The 14552-nt window shown below is 35.1% G+C and overlaps 1 protein-coding gene across 1 annotated transcript in view; it reads left to right on the top strand.

Moving 5' to 3' along the window:
- Nucleotides 1-13088, top strand: part of LOC117022404 (transmembrane protease serine 11D-like) — a 46772-nt gene extending 33684 nt beyond the window's left edge. Inside the window, exons 7-10 of the mRNA XM_033106445.1 lie at nucleotides 735-912; nucleotides 7137-7396; nucleotides 8576-8718; nucleotides 12160-13088. Of these exons, the coding sequence (XP_032962336.1) occupies nucleotides 735-912; nucleotides 7137-7396; nucleotides 8576-8718; nucleotides 12160-12321 (743 nt within the window). The 3' untranslated portion in view covers nucleotides 12322-13088. The remainder of the gene's footprint in view (nucleotides 1-734; nucleotides 913-7136; nucleotides 7397-8575; nucleotides 8719-12159) is intronic.
- The last annotated feature ends 1464 nt before the right edge of the window (nucleotides 13089-14552 follow it).

The raw sequence follows: 14552 nt of genomic DNA, 5'->3' as shown, positions 1-14552 counted from the left end.
CACCCAGAGTCAGTTCTCCTTCCATCACCATATATTTGATCCCCCTTACCCTCTGGTAACCACTAAACTATTGTTCTTTTTTTTTTTTAAGGTGATATCATGCAGTAGTTGTCTTTGTCAGGATCATTTCACTTAGCACAATACCCTCCAGGTTCATCCATGTTGTTGCAAACGATGGGATTTTCTTCTTTTTTAAGGCTAAATAATATTCCACTGTGTGTGTGTGTGTGTGTGTGTGTGTGTGTGTGTGTGTGTGTCATGATCTAGTCATCCATTGACAGACACTTAGGTTGTTTCCACACAGCATCAACATTTCTAACAAGCTCCCAAGGGATGCCATACTGCAAGCCCACAGACCACGCTTTGAGTAGCAATTTTATAGAGAAGACGGAAATTTCCTAGTGAACCTGTGGCCTGCGCTGGTACATCCAGCATTGACCTGTTTTATCCCCCGCTCATGAGGAATTCCAGAGAACCCTGAAGCTGTTCCAGAATTTGAAGACACATACCAATTAAGTTCAGAAATGTTCTCTAAAATGCAGTTTATAGGCAACAGTAGTGATGTAAGTACTCTAAAAATATAACATGTCGATCATGCTTTTGGAAAGGCTAGCATGTCCTGGGGAAGAACACATAAGAGACAGAAAAGTCATAAAAGACGGTGAAATTCTTGTAATATCTCCCAAAAGTAAAAGAATTATGATCTCTGTACATTAATGCTGTTTTCTCATTAGAGTGTGGGGCCCGTTCAGACCTAATGACGTTGTCTACAGAGAGAGTCGTGGGAGGCTCCGATGCTGCGGAAGGAGACTGGCCATGGCAAGTCAGTCTACAGTGGAATAATATTCACCACTGTGGAGGCATCCTGATCAGTAAAACGTGGATCCTGACAGCAGCTCATTGTTTCAGAAGGTGAGGCCACAGCTACCTACTCATCCGGAACAACTAGGAGAGACATATACATGAGGACTCCACCTATAACCTTAGGACAGAACATGATTAGATTGTGTTGAAAGCAAAAAGAGTATTTTCTTCCTAGTCATGATAGCAAACATATTTTTTTTCTCTTTTAGCTTTATAATTTATTCTTATTTCTCTATTTCAGGTAATAGTATATCATCATGGTAAAGAACAAAGATTTATATGTCCAAATGTTTAATTTAAATCCTATAATTATCGAACCCCCATAAGAGTTTTTTCTTTTTCCAAATTAGGGTCAAATAGGGACATAGCATTATCTATGTCTTAGTGTTATTGGTAGGATTAAATAACTAATGCAACTATATTTTAAATGTAAACAAAATAAACTGTTGCAAGAAATTTGCACAATGTATCATCTAAGTTAATCAATAGGCTGAAAGCTGATCTCAGACTGCCCTATGCCCTTATTCTTTCAAAAATTACTGAGTGTCTATTATGAGCACAATGCTACCTATTATAAACACTAATTAAAGAAACACTGCCCCTACTTTAGGGAGCCTATATTCTAATGCTGGAAGTAGACATGCACAAAAGTAATGATCAATTACAGGGAGTAGCATAAATAAAACGATTTTAAGCAACTTACAGAATATTCTTTCTTGATGTGAATAAAGGCTATTGCTAAAATTAGAGTAATAAAATGCTAGTGGATTGTAGAATACATAAACTTATCCTATTGACATAAAGAAAAGGTCCTACTCCTCATAGTAGAAGGACTTTAGACTTTGGTGTGACAAAAATCTGTTAGGTTCAGACCTACCTTATTATTGAGGCATCCTAGATCCAAACATTGCTGGGAACTAAACTCAAAAAGTCCACTCAGAAAAATGATGGCGATCTGAACTCAAGTATGTCTCTGACCATATCTATTCTCTACTCAGACTTTCAATTATCACTGTCTAAAATCCATCCTCCTTACCACACACCGAAAGTCCTCCAATTAGATCAATTCAGACTTATTTTTCGAAACTTGAGCTCCAGCCAGACTGCATTAGTCTCTTCCCCTGGACTCTGCATACATTTTACTACTTAAGAGCACTTGCTCAATATGCTTCTTCTCTTTAAAATGTTAATATCCCTTCCAATCCTCCATTTCTTCCTATTGCAATTCTGTAAAATCTTCACTGTTTCTAAGATGTCCTTTATAGATTTGAGGATACTGCCTCATAACACAGTGCCTGTTACAAAAGTGTTTGTTAAATTAAGAAGGAGTAAAGATTAGCAAGGCTAGTATATATTTCTAAACAAAAGTTTTAGGAAACCACAAATTATTCTGAATTTTTCTTATGGCTATTTTACAACTCAGTAATTTTTACACAATGAATAAATTTAAAATTATCAAATTTCTGATTTCAATTGACACATTTATTGCTGTGTCCCAGAAAACACAAGGAATGAAATTCACAAAAACATTTCAGTTTTCATTGCCACCTGAAAGGCCAAAGAACAGGAGTGGCACTAATTGATTTCCATCAACCCTGAGTGGGGAAACCGGACATGCAAATACCTGGACTTAGCAACCAAAGATGTAATAGAAACAGTACTGGATTCTAAGCCCTATTCAGATCCAACCACCAAAAGCTAAGTAAAATCTATCACTATATGAAAGCCACAGTTATAAATATCACCAATGAAAACTAAAGGAATCCATGATTTTAAAGTCTTAGAACATCTTTGAATTTTGCCTCCCCAAATCTTTCTATTCACTACCATGACTGATCCAGGAGAGTCAACAAGCTACATGAACCTTGTATTGGTTCTAGTCTCTCTGTAGACCTGATTATCACTGAGAACCTATCATTGAGGATTTGTTTGGGGCATGACCAGCCTTATGTTAAGATACGTGTAAGTGATGGGGCCCTCACAGAAAGGAGTCTTGAATTGTCATCTCCTCTATGAAGTTTTCCCTGATGTTCTCTTCCCTCCCTCACCTTACTCCCACAGAAATTTGCTTATCTATCTTCAACAGTAGTCCCTCAGATTGGACAGGCTATTTCTCTTAGTCTCCTCCTTTAGTGTGTAGAGCTGCCCAATGACAAGACCATAATTATTTATATTTTTATTACCACAGACTCATCCTATTTTTTATACAAAGTAGATACTTAGTAATGGCTTGTTGAACTATAACTAATGAAAATAATAGGTACCGTCACTGAGTGCTAACCTTGTGCCAAGCACTGAGCTTGACATACTTTACTTGTCCCACTATAGCTGTGTGAAAGGGCATTAACAATCACAGTTTATTTATTAAATAAAGTGAGAACTAGAGATTTTAAGTAACTTGCCCTAAATAATACTGCTAACGTGCAGCATAGCCAAGATTGAAATCTAAATCTAACTGGTTCCAAAACCATGCTTTTATCCATTTGGAGAAATAGAGTAAAGGGAAGCAGGGAGGCAGGGAGAGAAGAAAGAATATCTTTTAGAACCTTCACTGTAAAGACCCTGAGGAAAAAAAAATTCAATTAGAAAATCCATGTATTTGCTTGTAGTCAAAATTTTTTTTCTTTAGGATTTTTAACTAACATTCACTCTTATACAAGCTACTGTACCTTATAAAAGTATTTCCTGTCTTTATAATTTTTATTTTCTCTATTAATTCCACTGTATCTAAACTCAACAAAACTTTTCAATGGTTATTTGGTTTTTATTCAACATTTTATTTTTATTCACCCTTAGGAGCATGTTTAGTTAATCAACTGTACAATTCACAGTTCCTTATTTTTCATCAGTCTGTACAAGATCTTTTTCTCATTTTATTATATATATTTTTTCTCATTTCATACCTGGATCCTACTTCCCCTGCCCTCTGTTACCCATCACACTAGTATGTCTCTAATCATGCAATTACCCATAAAATCTATACGTTTTTTGTTTGTTTTTTTGGGTTTTTTTTTGGGGGGGGGGCTTGTTTGTGTACATGCCTTTCACTTATATAAGAGGCAATGTGTATAATGTCTCATATTGCTCCTTACTGTGTTGGCTCAGCCTTGGGAATTTGAATCTGGTCTGCTACTGAATGCATCCTATTTCTTCATCCAAGTAGGTTGCCCCAGCTTCCTACTGCCACAAAGAGTGCGCGAGTGTGTGCCTACACCCACATCCACACATGCCTTCATATGTGCCTCTCTATAAACCTGCAAGAATTTCTCTGAAATATGTATGCAGAAGTATGTATGCACTCTGCTAAATACACTAGAATTCTTTCCAAAAGTTTACATCTTAACCAGTAGTACAGAGGAGTTTAAACTTCTCCTCGTCACCAACACAATATTCTTCTCTTTTTTTAATTTTTGTCACTCTCATGAATATACATTAGATGCTCATTATTATAATATGCTCATTATTGTTATAATTTCTATTTCTCTGCTTACTAGTGAGTTTGAGTATCTTTTCATATCTGTTAGCTGCTTGAGATTCACCTACCATGAATTGCTTATGAATATACTTTACTCATTTTATAATCATTTTTCTGTCCATTTATTGCTGGTTTACAGACACTTTTCTGTATTTTCTACTAAAGTTTTAGATATTAAATATTGCAAGTATTTGCTCATGGTTTCTCATCCATCTGGTAAACTTTTCTAGGGTATGCTTAATTTTGATTCCATGAAATTCATCCATTTTTATCCTATGGTTTGTGCTTTGGGAGTTTGATTGAAAAGTCCCAATTTCTAGGTCGTAAAGATAATGCCCTACATTTTTTTATGTTAGTGTTCTCTCTCTCCCTCTCCCTCTTCCCCCTTCTCTCTTTCTCTTCTCTTCTCTTCTCCTCTCCTCTCCTCTCCTCTCTCTCTCTCTCTTTTTCACACACACACACACACACACACACACACACACACACACATCAAATTCTTCAAGAAGCATCATACTTAGTTCAGAAAAATCACTCATTAATAAGACAAGAGCCCCTTTTCATCACTACTATTTAAACAGAGCTTCTGGCTAATGGCAAGGAAAGGGAAAAATTAAGGATTGGAAGGAATGTGTTAAAACTAAAGTGGACCTTCTTTCAGACTTCTTAGTTCCTTGGATGGGAAAATATAGAAAAGAGTGAAATCAAAGGGGATATGTGTATTATACTACTTATCATCAAAGCATCAGAATATCTTCATTGGAACATAAAAACACTGAGATGTTCACCAATCTAAGATATGTTTTCTAAAATCTTTCTATGTTTCTTTTTTTTTTAAAGTTTATTGGGGTGACAATTGTTAGTAAAATTACATAGATTTCAGGTGTACAATTCTGTATCACATCATCTATAAATCCCATTGTGTGTTCACCACCCAGAGTCACTTCTCCTTCCATCACCATATATTTGATCCCCTTTACACTCATCTCCCACCCCACCCCTTACCCTCTGGTAACCACTAAACTATTTTCCGTGTCTATGTGTTTTTGTTTCTCATTTGCTTGTCTTGTTCTTTTGTTGTTTTTGGTTTACATACGACATATCAGTGAAATCATATGGTTCACTGCTTTTTCTGTCTGACTTATTTCGCTTAGCATTGTACTCTCAAGATCCATCCATGTTGTCACAAATGGTCCTATTTCATCTTGTCTTACCGTCAAATAGTATTCCATTGTGTATATATACCACAACTTCTTTATCCATTCATCTATCCACCAATGTGATACATCACAAACAAAATTAAGGACAAAAATAATATGATTATATAAATTGATGCAGAAAAAGCTTTTGACGAGATACAACATCCATTTATGATTAAAACGCTTAATAAAATAGGTATAGAAGGAAAATACTTTAACATAATAAAAGCCAATATGACAAACCCTCAGCTAATCTCATAATTAATGGTGAAAAACTGAAGCCCTTTGCTCTATGTTCAGGAACACGACAGGGCTGTCCCCTATCACCTCTGCTTTTCAACATAGTGTTGGAAGTCCTTGCCAGAGCAATCAGGCAAGAGAAAGAAATAAAAGGCATCCAAATTGGGAATGAAGAAGTTAAATTGTCACTCTTTGCAGATGACATGATGCTATATACAGGAAACCCTAAAGACTCCACCAAAAAGCTATTACAAACAATCAACGAATACAGTAAAGTTGTCGGCTACAAAATCAACGTACAAAAGTCCATCGCATTCCTATATACTAACAATGAAGTCTCAGAAAAAGAAATACAAAAAACAATTCCTTTTGCAATTGCAGCAAAAAAAATAAAACACCTAGGAATAAACTTAACCAAGGATGTGAAAGACCTATATGCTGAAAACTGCAAGACATTTTTAAAAGAAATCTATGTTTTTATGGGTAAAAAAGGGAAAAGGATTAAGAAGTACAAATTGGTAATTACAAAATAGTCATGGGGATATAAAGTATAGTATAGAAAATTAGTCAATAATATTGTAATAACTGTTCATACTGTCAGATGGGCACTAGATTTATTGGGGTGATCACCTCATACGACTAAGTTATATAAATGTCTAATTGCTATATTGTACACCTGAAACTAGTATACTATTGTATGTCAAGTGTAATTGAAAATTGTTTTTCAAGTATACAGCTTTTTTTTTTTAATTAAAGTTTATTAAGGTGACAACTGTTAGTAAAGTTACATAGGTTTCAGGTGTACAATTCTGTAGTACATCATCTACATATCACATTGTGTGTTCACCACCCAGAGTCAGTTCTCCTTCCATTATCATATATTTGATCCCCTTTACCCTCATCTCCCACCCCCTAACCCTTACCCTCTGGTAACCACTAAACTATTGTCTGTGTCTATGAGTTTTTTTCCTTCATTTATTTGTCTTGTTCCTTTGTTGTTTTCAGCTTTATATCCCACATAGTAGTGAAATCATATGGTTCTCTACTTTTTCTGTGTGACTTATTTCATTTAGCATAATAATCTCAAGAAAATTTTTTAAAAATTATTTGGAAAAAAAATAAAATCTTAGTTTCTTTAGACAAATGATCACTCATTGTGCCAGTGAAGAGTTAAACTCCTTTACTAGTTATGTAATACAAAAATATATAGCAAGACAGAAGTTGATCCAATTATTCCTTGATGGTGATGGGGGGAGGTGACAAAAACAAAATCCAAATATTTGAAATTCTCATAAATTCCCTATTCAAATCTATGTTTTTTGTTTGTTTGTTTTGTGTTTGTTTGGTTTTTTTTTTTTTAGAGACTCTGATCCTCGTAAATGGATTGCCACCTTTGGTATTTCCTTAACATTTCCTAAACAGAGAATGAGAGTAAAGACTATTTTAACCCATAAGAATTATAACTCTATAACTCATGAAAACGATATTGCAGTTGTGAAACTTGCAACAGATGTCGACTTTACCAAAAACATCCACAGTGTGTGTCTCCCAGTGGCTACCCAAAATATTTCACCTGGTTCTACTGCTTATGTAACAGGATGGGGATCTCAAAAATATGGCGGTAAGTGTCTCAGCAAAAACAACAACAAAATCTCCTGGTGCATGCTATTTTTTGTTAATTAGGGAACACCTGAAGGACAGGTTCTATGGGCAGAATCATCCTATATTCTGGTCAGCCGAAACTCTATTCCTGGGTTTCTTTAGCAAAGCAAAGCAACACCCCCAGACACTATGGGGAATTCTCAAACACAGTAATAAGGAAATGTAAAAACTATGTGATGAAGAAACATGAGCTCTTAAAAAAAAGAAAAGAAAAAGAAAAAGAAACATGAGTTCTCCAATGCTGTTGAGACTCCATGGGACTCAAATGACTTTCCTATAAAGAATATAAAAAAATGTTTTAAAAGAGGACGTGGCTAGGTACTCTCTAAAGATTTTAATACCCTTTGAAGTGTTAATACCCATTTAAGTTATTGTGGGATGAAATAAATCCTACCTCAAGCAAGAAACTCTCTGTGTACATATGCATTTTCTCAGACTTGTCTATTGAATTAAAAAAATGGAAATAAATATAAGGGCAATGTGAGAGCAAAGAGGGCCAAGGGGAAAATAAAAGTATCAGCCAGGAAGTAAAAAGATAGCATTAATAACTGCCATGTGTTTATACCCATGTTGTAGATGTCTCATCAAGGGATAATACAAATATTTAATTGTCCAAGAAAATATTTTGTTGTGTTCTCATGGTCCAAAGTAATTTAGTGTAGTAGATAAAATTTGTGCCAGTCACAAAAATGGCAGTGCCATTTTGAGGGAGCATCAATATAAAATAGATTAGTTCTTTAGCTTTGAAACCAGAGTGGTTTCTCTTTTCTTGCTGGATTAAAAGTTATCCAGTACGTAATTTTCCAATTCAGAGTCAGTCAGTAGATGATTTAAATGCTACTAGTCAATTTTAAGATAACGAGTTTTGTTTTTCTCTTAAGGTCTAAGGATTATCACAAAGCTAAAGCGAAAAACAAAAACAAAAACAAGAAAAAAAAACACTAATCTGTGTAGAGGGGTTATCTTTCTCTACTGTGGGTATCTTTGCTGAGAAGACACTTCTAAGTACATATTCAATATCCTTCTTTAATGAATGAGAAATAATGTATAGAGTACATTAATTCCATCCCATATTCATCATAGAGTCATTAACTTATATATCTTGAAGTCCATTTGCTTTCTGCTGTATACTTAACAGGCTACACAGTTAAAGATCTACAGCAAGGACGGGTCAACATAATAAGTAATGAAGTATGTAATGAACCATTTAGTTATAATGGAGCAGTCTTGCCTGCAATGCTATGTGCTGGAGTACCTTACGGTGGAGTGGATGCATGCCAGGTAAGTTCAAGACAATTTTATCAATGTTATCATTCAAGTTCATAAGTACTTACTAATATGTGATATTGTGATAGGCATAGAGGTAAATTATAATACGTAGTTCTGATCCTCTCAAAATTGACAATCTAGATTTTACAGATAAAAATCTTTTATGAAGTTGATTTGTCATGAAAAACTAATTCTGAGAAGCCAAATTGTAGAGTGGTTAACCACCCAAGCTCAAAAACCAGACAGACCTGGGTTTGAATGATTTAACCTCTATAACCAATTCTTTTATCAGGAAAATGGGGTTGATAACAATAATAGCATCAAACTTTTTGGGTACTACTAAAGATTAGATGGAGATTAAATATGTCAGGCATGTACTAAGCAACAAAGAAACTTCAGTTATGTTTACTGTTTTTCTTAACCTAGATCATGATAGCTGACATTAATAACTAATTTCAACCTTTATTTAATATTCATATAAAAGTGATTTTTTTAAATTAGTTTCAGGTGTAGAAAACAATGTAATAGTTAGACACTTACACCCCTCACAAAGAAATAACCCCCTCTCCCAATCTACTACCCCTCTGACATCGTATATAGCTGTTACAGTTCCACTGACTCTATTCCTTATTCTGTACTCCACATCCTGTTCCATATCACTAATTTCAACCTTTTAACTACTGTGAGGGTTTAAATAAGTTAATCACTCATCTAAGACTCACAGATAATAATTTATGTCAAAACATAAATAACATATGAATATCAGCATATTTAAGATAGAATGTACACAAAAAGCTTTGTTACTTGAGTCACAACAGCTCCCACAATTTTTAAACAGCAAAATGAGGGGAAAAAAACAACCTATTTAGATCCACTCTAAAATTTTCAACCAAATGTAAAAATGCAAACAATATGAAATTTTTCCTTTAAAATAATTAGTATTAGATTTTAATACTAAATTTTTAAATTAAATTATCTAAACAATTTAGGTAGTTATATCTTTTAATAGATTTTATTCCTATGTCTGAAACCCAGCCCCATATATTAATAGTAACAACTACTTAATATCAAAAATTACATTTCTGGAATTAAGAAAAATCATTCTGTCTTCTTAGGGAATCTGAAGCTGTTTTCCTGGGAATTGTAATCAGAAAAAAAAATCTGGTTTATTCTTTCCACAAACATTACTTTTACATTTAGGGCTCACATTATTTGGAAAAAAAAGTGAATAAAAAGAAGTTCTTACATAGTTTTTGTGAAGACCCCAATCCATGTGCACTTTCCCCAAAATGAAACAGTTTTTTGACTGCAGTTTGTGTGTAGGTGAGGGGAATTGGTTATCAATTTTCAAGATACCATTAATTACCTACGGGCCCTTTAATCCCTCTATGTGGATATGTCTGTGGTAAGGAATGCTTCTTACTCTCCTACCTGTATCTTGTTTTCTTTCTAGCCCTGTAACAACTTGGGCTAGAATTCTCAACTTGCTTAGTTTTCCAAATAATTCACCAAATAAGAAACACACCTCTATACTGCCAATTCTGGATTACTAAAACCTGGATTAATTATTAGATTCTGGATTAATTAGACCTGACTTACGGATACACAAGTATAAAAGGGTGTTACTCACGATTTACTCATGATTCCCTTTACCTTCTGTGTATACAAACTCTGCTCTTCCACCAAGCCTAGTTCAAGCTGTAGAACTCATCCTACAACGTCCCCTGTGTTTTCTTCTCCACACCTGATTTTCAGCTGCAATACTATAATACAGATTTTGTGCCTCAAAAATAGCATTTTACACAAGAGCTTAGAATATGATATTCATTTCTGCTCATTCATTGAAAGAAAATGATTACTTTCCACGCCCCATGTGCTATCACAACAATGGGATCCCGCACTCAGTAAAGCTATGGGCTAGAACAGAACACAAGCTCAGATGTCTGCACAATCAAGCAGTGAAGTTCGCCAAATACAGGAAACATTACAGTTTAGCATTTGCTTGCTCATTCTTGGTAAGACATTACACAGAAATTTCATTATATAAAAGAAGTAGCGGCAAAAACACAGTGATGAAGAAGTGCTGAGAACTGGTTAACTGGAGCAGATTTGCACAATCTAAAGGAGGCAGGTGCTAACCAGCTTGATGCAGTGCTTACCATGCAAGCTGGTGATTCACACACCAACCCTTCTTTGCATCAAGGCCAGTAATTATGCAGGTATATACGAACTAGCTACTAAGAGCAGTCAAATGAATAGCAAACTGTTCTAGAACACACTTGATAATAATGGCTGATGTTTTATTAGTACCGACTATAAGCCAAGCAGTACTCAAAGTGCTATGTGTGTTAAACTCATTTAAACACATAAAAACATTATTTACAGATGAGGAAATTGAAGCACAGGGAGCTATCAAATAGCTTACTTAAGGTAATATATCTGGCAAGTGGAGAATTCAAACCCAGGCTATTTAACCCCAGAACTCGCAAATTTAACTCATCATGCAGTATGTAAGACCTACTAAATTTGTCTCCCCAACTAGAGAGTGTATGCACAGATATTTGCTGGTTGGCTTATTATTATAGTTGGCTGGTAAGTATTTCATAAGGAGTGTTTTACTCATTGCCATATATATTTTTTTCTGTGTATTCACCAAAAGAATATTTTTGGTGAATCAGACACCATGTAGGGAGGGTACTGTGAATAGACAGATGAGACTTGTAAAAACTCATTAATTCAACAAATATTTTATTAACATCTCTGTGGGCTAGAAGCTTCAGATACAGCAGTGGCTGGAATAGGTATGCCCCTTCCCTGATAGGCCTTACAGAATAGCCAGAAAAACAGGTATCATACATGCAATGAGTGTTGCAGAGATGTGTATCTGTTACAGTGAGGGGAACTGATCTATGGGAGTAAGTTTAACAGGTTCACAAATGTGCTTGTATGAAATAAAGAAGAAGCAGTGAAAGAGACACACATAAGATATAGGGACACAGGCAGTAAACTAACCCAGCCCAAAGGTGGAAGGAATGGCAGTGGGGAGAAAAGGTACAGGTGGTCAGGGATGGCTCCCTGATGGAGGTAAAGCTTGGGATGAATGACAGGCAACCATGCCACTGAGGGAGCCGGGGAAATGTGTTTCTCATCTTCTCATACTTGCTGAAGGAATAACATACCGTGTTTCCCCAAAAATAAGACCTAGCTGGACAATCAGCTCTAATGCGTCTTTTAGAGCAAATATTAATATAAGACCTGGTATTATATTTCATATTATATTATATTATATTATATTATATTATATTATATTATATTGTATTATATTATAAGACCTGGTCTTATAGTAAAATAATTTATTGTCATAATGGATATGACTTCTACTGCCATAGAAATAAACTCCTAACTTTGGGATTGTCTTCACACTTAAATAATCAATCATTCTCTTTCCCTCAGGGTGACTCTGGTGGCCCACTAGTACAAGAGGACTCAAGGCAACTCTGGTTCCTTGTGGGGATAGTAAGCTGGGGGGATCGATGTGGTCTGCCAGATAAGCCAGGAGTATACACTCGAGTGACAGCCTACCGTGACTGGATAACCGAACAAACTGGGATCTAGTGTAATAAATGCCTCTCTGTCACAAAGTCTGCATGAAGGTGGGCCTGTCTAAGATTCCAAAACTATTCTTTTCAGATGCAAAAGAAATGGGAAGTGTCTAACATCCTATTACATAAATATGGTTTCACAAACACTGTTGGATCTTTATTACTATGGATTTTCTATTTTATCAAGAAAAGCATATGAACATTGAATAGCACTGTGGCTGTGTGCTAGGGGAAAGACAGAAAACTAGTTACAGAGGTAAGAATTTAATTATAATTGTGATAAGTGCTAGTAGTGAGGAAAACAGGTACTCAAGAGTGGATACTAGAGGAATCTGGACACATCTGCAGAGTCACAGGCATCTTCTGTGAAGAAGTCTCACTGAAGCTGATAAGTGGGCAAAATATTGAAACTTGCAAAGGAAGAAATGGTGGATTAACATTCAAGACAGACAGAACAACAGGAGGCAATAAAAATACGATTTATTCGAAATTTCTGCTTACTCAATGTTTTATAGGTAGGGTAAGTCCTGAAATTAAGTATGTGAAGTCATTGCTCAGTCCTACAGCAATCTCAAGTATCCTGTAAGAACATGCTCCCATAAGAACTAACTGATGAATTTCAGGCATTTAAGATCAAAGCTGAAATATTTGCTCCTCAACTAAGACCCAAAGCATTATAAACAATTTCCATGATTACTTTTATTAAAAATATCCTTCATCTATGCAAAGGAGAGAATTTATTTCCTCCATAGAGAAGCTTATGAAATATACCTACCCTATTTCCCCAAAAATAAGACCTAGCCGGACAATCAGCTCTAACGCGTCTATTGGAGCAAAAACTAATATAAGACCCGGTATTATATTACATATTACATTACATTATATTATATTACATTACATTATATTATATTATAAAGATCCGGTCTTATAGTAAAATAAGACCGGGTCTTGTATTAATTTTTATTCCGAAAGACACGTTAGAGCTGATTGTCCAACTAGGTCTTATTTTCAGGGAAACACGGTACACAACAAACTGTCACACAATTTCTCAGGTCACTTACAACTACAGTGTTTTTTCTACAACTAAATAAGAGTAATTTTAAGAACTTAAGATCACCAGTGGCAGTTATTTTTGGTTTAAGAATCCTCAATACCTAAACCCAAATAATGAATTGAAAGTCACGAGGGAAAAAAAAATGTGAAGAGTTGGTTTGTAAAGAGAAAGGCTTAATTTCAACATTGTCATAGAAAGAGAAGGAACTTCTCTCTCTCTCTCTCTCTCTCTCTCTCTCTCTCTCTCTCTCTCTCTCTCACACACACACACACACACACACACACACACAAATTAAATACATTAAAACTTAATGGCACAGCAATTTATATAGTCTAAATTATGAATGTTACTGAATTTTTAGGGGATCCTAGCATAGCTAAAGCGTGGTTATGCATGATCACCTATGTGTCAGGGCTTCTTTCTAACTTACGACACCTGAGTATCAGAACTACATGAATTGTGATGAAAACTCATGTAAAATTGTGAGGAGACCTCCATTGAAGTCATTTACTTTTAAGGAAAAGAGGTTGAAAAATGTAACTAACTCTTGGTGAAATGTACAAATTGTTGGTTTACCTTATTTCAAATAAATTCTCTTAAAATCATTTCCCGGCGTAAGTATTTATGGAAGTTATGATTTATGAAGGACAATCCAAAACAATTTATTTAATTGGTTCTCCAACAAGAAAATTGCCATCTAGACTCTAAAGGCTTGGCACTTTCTGCTGCCTTATAATCAAGCTTTGTAACTGAGGCAAGCGTCCAGCTTGACACTCCCTGGCTGCACCCTGTGAGGACAACATTAAACTGGTAATTTAGGATATGCCTCAAGGGGAGTGGGTTTTTATGCCTGTGTTGGTGTTTGTGAGAGGGTGTGTGCATGTGCCCACATAATCATAAGCATATTTTTGTTTATTTCCATAGTTTGAAAGCTATATAAAGTACTTATTTAGCAGAAAATAGAGAAAACTCAATTTATTGAAAATACTGTTTAGCAAACATGCATATTTTTATGAAAAGATAGTTGAACATCAGAACACTTATTTTAAGAGTTTTTTTGTTTGTTTTTTTTTTTTTAATGTACTGATGGGTTCTGTTTTTCTGACAGCTAAGTAACTCCATGAAAACAATTTTGAATATTTATGGGAGGGGCAGTAATTTAGAAATCATCTTTCCAGTGCTTAAAAAAA

This window comes from Rhinolophus ferrumequinum, chromosome 5 (assembly GCF_004115265.2).
Source record: "Rhinolophus ferrumequinum isolate MPI-CBG mRhiFer1 chromosome 5, mRhiFer1_v1.p, whole genome shotgun sequence".
Classification (NCBI taxonomy): Eukaryota; Metazoa; Chordata; class Mammalia; order Chiroptera; family Rhinolophidae; genus Rhinolophus; species Rhinolophus ferrumequinum.
The sequence above is the reverse complement of the archived record's forward strand: the minus strand, read 5'-3'. Positions and strand labels throughout refer to the sequence as shown.